This window comes from Ovis canadensis, chromosome 3 (assembly GCF_042477335.2).
Source record: "Ovis canadensis isolate MfBH-ARS-UI-01 breed Bighorn chromosome 3, ARS-UI_OviCan_v2, whole genome shotgun sequence".
Classification (NCBI taxonomy): domain Eukaryota; kingdom Metazoa; phylum Chordata; class Mammalia; order Artiodactyla; family Bovidae; genus Ovis; species Ovis canadensis.
Window position 1 is genome coordinate 218,009,143 of NC_091247.1, and position 7,362 is coordinate 218,016,504.

The 7,362-nt window shown below is 50.6% G+C and overlaps 1 protein-coding gene across 2 annotated transcripts in view; it reads left to right on the top strand.

Moving 5' to 3' along the window:
- CRACR2A (calcium release activated channel regulator 2A) overlaps window positions 1-4,561 on the top strand; it is a 116,347-nt gene extending 111,786 nt beyond the window's left edge. For both annotated transcript variants that reach the window (XM_069581492.1, XM_069581493.1), the window contains exon 18: window positions 510-4,561. In XM_069581492.1, coding sequence (XP_069437593.1) covers window positions 510-594 — 85 coding nt within the window. In that variant the 3' untranslated portion in view covers window positions 595-4,561. The remainder of the gene's footprint in view (window positions 1-509) is intronic.
- Window positions 4,562-7,362: the final 2,801 nt, after the last annotated feature.

The following is a 7,362-nucleotide window of genomic DNA, read 5'->3' on the forward strand; positions in this document are numbered from 1 at the left end:
GTGAAAATCGGTAGAGATGCTTCTGGTGAAAGTTCTTGGAGAATATAAAGCAAGGATATTTGATCCTGTTTTTGATCCTTCACCTCTTGTAGTTAATCTGGAGATCTGGCCACATGGGAAGCCCCTCCATAAAGTTAATAACCAATAAATATAATGTTTGAGCCTCTGCTGGGTGCTGGGTACTATGATAAGCTTCAGAGACAGAGACAAAGGATACATCTCTGTCATCAGTGTCTCACTCTCTGCTGAGATGCAGTGATGGGACTGGAACAGAGGAAGGACCCAAATGCTACCAGGGGCACTTACATTATCCAGAGCATCAGGGGAGGCTGCCTGGAGGAGGTGTTGTGAAGGATCCATACTGATTACAACTCTAGCTTTTCAAATCACAGTTGTGCACCTGTGCCTGGCCCAGGGGAGACTTGGAACACTGTCTCTGATGCTCTTGGGAGGCTGGGTCCGTCCCAGCAGCTCCTCCGCTGCTGATCCTCCACCTTGCCCTCCCCCAGGATCCTCAAGGAGCGAGAAGACACCGTGAGGGAAGACACCATTCAGGTTGACCGCCCTGCCAAGAAGAAAGCCTGCTGTGGCTGATACGGGCCTCCCAGGACTCCCGCCGGGACCTGAGGCCACGGGGCCGCCCTGCCTCCTGCACAGGGGCTCCTGCGCGGATGCCCCACCAGGACCCACTGGACCTTAGTCTCCATCGGCGATGGGCCCCCCACCACTGTGAAAGGAAAGCGCAACCCCGAGGAGAGCTGCTCTCCGGATGTCTCGGGGTCTCTCCCTCTCTTCTCTGTCTGGACCCAGGTGTCGCTTCCATTCTTCTTTCTCCCCCAGCTTGGTTTCCTGGGGAAACGGACAGATGGGCTTTTCCAGAAAAGCCACCCCGTGCCTTTTCCACCACCCTTCTCCCCACCCTGCCCTTAGGAGCCTGGCACTGAGGTTGCCGTGGCAACTGTGCAGGGCAGACTGGCAGCTTCCTGTAGGTCAAAGACACGGGACTGGGCAATGCTGGGCGATCGGTCCAGCCTCGGAGCCTGTTCTCTGGATGCCAGGGGACACCCTCGGCATGTGCTTCATTGGTCTTGAGGTGCCCGTGGGTGCTCAGTCCATCAAACTGAGATACCTGCTTCCTGTTCCACCCTCACCCCGAGGGGACCTGCTCCTTCCCCAGCTTCAGGGCCCCTCCTTTCTCAGCAGCTGCCTGGCCTCTGTGTCTATCCCTGTGGGTTCTTTGGAGCTGCGCCTTACAAAAGCCACAGCCTTCCTCCCCACCGCCCACCTGCTCCCCTGACTCCACAGGGTGGACTGTGGGTGATAAATGTACGCTGGGGTCAGGGAGTGGGCTGACCAACTGTTTAACTTTGGCGAGGAGATGAAAAGAAAACCCGGGCAACAAGACCAGCTGCTGCTAAACAGAGCAACCATGTCCGAGGGTATCAGTAAGGTACATAGAGCCGTGTAAAGCCAGTTTCTGAGTGTTTCTCAAAATAGCTCTTCACGAATTGTACCTGACGATTACTGGGGTAGACTGACAGGCAGGCAGGGAGACCCAACTCGGGTCTGCAGTTACTGACTTCATTTTATTTTGCTTTTCTAGAAATCTATATTTTTTTCAAGTGTGGCTGTGATGTTGACATTTGGGGGGTTCTGAGCAGGGAGCAAAGGGTAGCTGCCTGCTTTGGCACCCCTGTGACAGCCCCTGGACAGGGCACTTGGATGAGGACACTGATCTGGGCTGGCGTGTGGTCCGGTCCTCTGGGTTCTGAGGTCCCAGCCCTTGGCAGCGCTCCAACATCACTGACTAGCATCTGAGGCTGGCAAGGGCACTCTCACCCTGACTGGAAGCTTGGAGGCAAAGATCATAAACATCACTGCCACTGACCGTTCTAGGGCTAGACCCCGGCCCCACATAGGAAAGTGGGTGATGTCCACATGCCGTTGGGGCATGCAGGAAGGGAGGGGACAGAGAGAGTCTGCAAGCCACCAAGAAGACGATTCAAGAAAGCTGCACACAGCCAGCTGGGCAGGGTAGGGGGCCGTCACTGGCCAAGAGCTCCCAAGGGTGTGCCTATGGCCTCCTGCCCAGATCGGCCAGAGGGTCAGAGACCACAGGCCACAGGCAAGCACCAGCTTCCTTTGTCCAGGCTTTCTCCCTCGTCCACCTTTGTAGGCACCTGGGAGCCCCCGGAGGGTGGGTGACAAGAGCCAGCACTGAGTGCCAGGAGGCACCCAGGATCTTGAGCAGTCCAGCTCCCTCCTGAGCCCCCGTGGCATCAGTAATGTAAGGGCTTTGGGGGGCTCTTCCTGCTCAGAGGGCTTGTGTTCATCATCTGATGGGCTCTGGCCCCAGCCCCAGTGTGGAGGGACTCACAGGAGGTCCTGGCCTTAGAGAGGGGGCTGCCAGTGTCTCACTAGTGAGATGTCACCAGCAGTGTCTGCCTGTGCGTGTGTCTGCGTGTCTGTGCGTGTGCCTTTATCCACAGCCCCTCGTCCCTAGCTTGGGTTTCGAGTAGGGTGGAATGACCCTAGTGCCTGGCCTTTCAGCCTGTGGGGTGAATCCTCACCAGTCCTCAAGGATCCAGGCAGAGAGAGGGGCAGGAAGGTAGTCAGGCCTCTGCAGCTCCCTTCTCCACACCCACCTGAGAAAACATGATGTACGGGGATTTTGTAGAGACTCTGAGAACGTCCATGCCCCCGGATCTCAGTTGCCCCTTTCCTGCTACTCCTTTAAAGCCACACTGTTGGACACCAGCCCGGCCCAGAGCCGAGCACAGGGCATCAGCAAAGCCTCCCAGCTCTAGCCCCTTGTGGCAGGAATAGCTCTGAGCAAGTCACTTAAGCAGATTTCCTATGTGTCTGTGGACAGGAGGTTTCCACGTGGACCTCTGGGAACGCTTTGGGCACCATGGGAGGCAGTACATGTGAAGTGCCTGGAACACTTAGGTGCTGACAAGTAGGGGCTATTGCCATTGTCAGGGTCGAGCTTCTGCCCAGAACAGTTGCCTCGCTTCGGTTTCAGATTCAGCACCAGCCAACACTAAGCGTCTTCTCGTCACTGGGCGCCTCCCAGACACCACCTTGCTTTTGTTTCTGCTTGTCCGGCTCTTTGCTCAACTCTGAGCTTGTGTCTGGTGTGACCTCCTGGCCCTGCCCATCTTTGCCCTGTGGGCTTCCTGGTTTTCCACTCAGACCACATCCCGTCACCTTCCCTCCCTGCCACGGTGCTCCCAGTGCTTACCCAGGGATGCCCTGTGCTTGTCACCATCCCTGGCCCCAGCTGGCCGCCCCCATTCTGACTGCTTGGGCCTCTCCCGGGTCTGCTGCTGCCTCTGGCCACGACCTCTGGCACCAAACCAACACCCTGGTGGCTTTGCTCCTTGTCCAGCGCTCATTTCCCCTTTGGGGTCTTTTCAGTTCCTCCTGGCTCTCTCCCACCTCTCCTCTGCCCTGTACTGCTCTTTCCCCAGTGTTCATACCTCTGCCCGATCTTGGACGCCCCTCCAGCCTCCCCTCGCCCAGGTCTGCTCCAGGCCACACCTCCGTCATAGACAGCTCAACCCTTTGTTTCTGTCACTAGCAGGCCCTACTCCAAAGGATCTTAAACCAGTTTCAGCTAAGGTGTTCATGCCAGTGGTGTTCAGGGCCATATATGTATTTTAACAAAGAACTCTAAGAAAGGCATACTTTAACCCAAAGGAGTAAATCCCTAGTGGTAGACTACTAAGCCCCATAATGGGTTATGGGGTCAAATATCTAAGACAGAGCTGCTTCCCCTACACCTCCTAAAGATCACAGTTTGCCTCAGGAACTTTTGGGCTCCAAGTTCCTGTATGCTCATAGTTGTTTTGTCTTCCTGATGGTTTGACCCTCTATCATCATAAAACGTGCTTCTTTGTCTTTGGTCAGAGTTTTTGCCTTAGAGACTGTTTTGTCTGATGTTAGCATGGCCATTCCGGCCCTTTTGGTTGATACATCTTCTGAATGGCACATCTCCTCTGTCCTTTTACCTTCAACCTATTTGTGTCCTTGAATCTAAAGTGGGTCTCTCGTAGACAGCATGTAGATGGAGTCCTGTTTTCTCTTCTCCAATCTCTGCCTTTTAATTGGAGTGTTTAATCTGTTTATATTTAATGTGATGGGTCAAGTATGATTTACATCAGCCGCTTTGCTATTTCTGTATTTCACGTGTCTTTTTTGTTCCTATATGTCTCCACTACTGCCTTCTTTTGTGTTAGTTATTTTCTAGTGTACAACTGTAATTCTCTCGTAATTTTATTGACAATGTGTAATTTATTTGTTTTCTTGGTGGTTGCCCCGAGGGTCACCATTAATATCTCAGTTTGTTACAGTTTGGATTAAAAATGACTTAATCCCAGTAGTATAAACCATGTATTCCTATATAATTCCATTCCACCCTCCTTTTTGTTGTTATTATTACAAATTACATCTTTATACATTGTATGCTCATCAACATGGATTTTCATTTATTGTTTTATGCAGTTGTCTTTTAAGTCGGAAAAAAGGAGTTACAAATGAAAAGCGTGTTTATATCGTCCTTGTCGGTGTCATTCCTTTCACCGGTGCTTGTTATTTCTTCATGTTGATTGAAGTTGCTATTTAGTGCCCTTTATTTCTGTAGTAGTTCTTGTAGGGCAAGTGTGCTAGAGACACACTCTCAGTTTTGTTTATCCAGAAATGTCTGATTTATCCTTCACTTTTAAAAGATGGTTTGGCCAGATATAGAACCTTTGCTCGGCTGGCGGGGTTTCTTCCCCACCAGAACTTTGACAGTACCGTCCCGCTGTCCCTGGCCACCATGTTTCTGATGAGAAGCCAGCTGTTCATCTTATTAAGGATCATTTGCATGTGATGAGTTGCTTCTTCCTTGCTTCTTTCAAAGCTCTTTGTCCTTCAATAGTTTGATTCTTATGGGTCTAGCAATAGACCCCTTTGAGTTTACCCTACTTACAGTTGGGCTGAGTTTCTTGAATGTAGAAATCAATGGCTTTCAGCAAATTTGGGGAGTTTGGGGTTATTATTTCTTTAAATAGTCTTTCTGCCCCTCTACCCCTCTGCCTTCCTTCTAGGACCCTGTTATACATATATTGGCATGCTTAATGGTCTCTCACAGGTTTCTGAGGCTCTATTCATTTTTCTTAATTTTTTAAAAGTTGTGTTCCTAGGACTGGATAATCTCAATTGCCTTTTCTTCAAGCCCACTAATTCTTTCTTCTGCCTGCTCAGATATGCTATCAGGACCCTCTAGTGAATTTTTCACTGTATTTTTAGTGAATTTTATTATTGTCCTCATCAACTCCACAATTTCTGCTTTTATAATTTATGTCTCTTTATTGATACTCTCTATTTGGTGAGATATTATTCTCATGCTTCCCTTTAGTTATTTAGACATGGTTTCCTGTAGGTCTTTGAACATATTTTAGATAGCTGATTTGCAGTTTCAAAGACCTCACGGTGGTAGCCATCTGCCCTGTGCACAGATCGAGCTCTGCTTGCCATCTCCTGCTGCCTTCCTTGCACTTCACCCAACATAACCAGGACTCTGGTCTCATTCCTTAGCCCCACCACGAACCTCCTGCACAGGGTCTTTCTTCTCTTCTGGATTGGAGGAGGACCTTAACATCAGAAGTTGCTTGGATCTGAGAAGCCCTGCTCTCCACCTGGAGCTTCTGGCCACCCTGCTGGACATGAGCTGCTCAAGGACATGTCCAGTTCCTTGGGGAAGTGAAGAGAGACCAGGGATTCTCAGATAGTTGTCCCCTTCCTGCCAGGAATCCAGACATTCCACAAAGCTTCACTCACAAGGGACAGGTGTGGGAAGACTGCAAATCAGAAGCTTATTTAAAAAGTAGTTTAATTACTTCAAAATCATGAAATCATAGTACATAAGCATACAAAACCCAAGACGTAAGTAGCCTGTTGCTGACAGGCCCCAGATGTCCTGCCGTCTTGCCTTCCCATAGTCTGGGGAACAGAAAGTGGCTCTTCAAATTCCAACCAACTCAGCCAAAATCCATAGTTATGAGCCATTCCCTCCCTCCTCATCCTGGGGTGTGTGTCGGTGGGGAGGAAGTAGTGATGTTGGCAGGATATGGGTGCTTTCTAAACCTCCCCACTTCCTATTAATGTTTCCATTAATATACATAATGATCCTCAGCCGTGGCAATAACAAAGAACATCATAACTCCACCCTTCACACAATGCAGGACAGCCACTTAATCTAAGTGCCCCACATAGGAAGAACCTCCGGGAAGTGATGGGGTTTGGGAAGCCATATGGTGCTCGGCAGAGGACCTAAAGTCAATGTGGAAACTGAGCAGCATTGGAATAGGCTGGGCTGCTTATCATCCCTGGGCAGGACTGCGTCAGGGTCAAGGACTGGCCCCCTCAGGGGACTGGACTTCATCAGGGCTTTGGCTCTGATTCAGAAGTGGTCCTTGCAGGTTCTTGTCACAACACCAGGAAAGTCCGCTGCCCAAAGTATAAGGACTCCTAGGGCCAGTGAGGCCTGTGCTGTTATAATGAATTATGACTGGATCCATCTGACCTATAACGGTAAATAAAACATAAAAACACTGCGCTGCTGATCACAAATGCCCAAAGAACATGGACAGAGAGAATGGAATCTCTTTTGACTCGAAAAGAATTAAAACGTGGTACTCAAGGGGACTCATAATGAGTTTGGATCATGTGACCGTGGAACTGGGTACATGTAGCATGAGGTCAAGGGCAGAAGATGGGGGTGCTGGTGTGACATTTGGTTGAGGGTTGCCAGGCTGCTCTGTAAAATTACTGAGTGGTGTTTATTTATACAGAGTAAGGGCACAAACATCCATCTCTGTGGCCTCATGTTGGGTACACTGGCCAGCAGCGTTTGTCTAAAGACCCAGCTGAGAGCAAAGCATCACGAGCACCTGGTGGGTCACTCGGCTGGCCGCCTGGACCCTTGTGGCCTGGTAGACCCATGGGGTGTGCCTGCTGGTTCCAGTGAGGAGCTGCTTCCAGCTTTAAAACAAAGTGTCCAGGAGCGTTCCAGCTGCCGAGGTATGATTGCCTTTCAGACTCTCTGCGGCCCATCAGAGCGTCCCTCTCATTGCCCTGAGCTGCCCCGGCTCCCGCTGGCAGTCATCCATGACCCACAGGCAGCTCGACAGCTCAATTTGACTTGGGCTTCGTGCCTCTGAGCATTAAAAGATGCTTCCCTGCTGGCCCTCTTCTTTCCTTGTGTGGAACCAGCCACCTTCACCCAAGTGGTCCCCTCCCAAATACTTTCTCTAAAGATCTGTGCAGAGTGTGGACCTGCAGATGTGTGTGTGGCCATGGGCAGAATCTGGACCC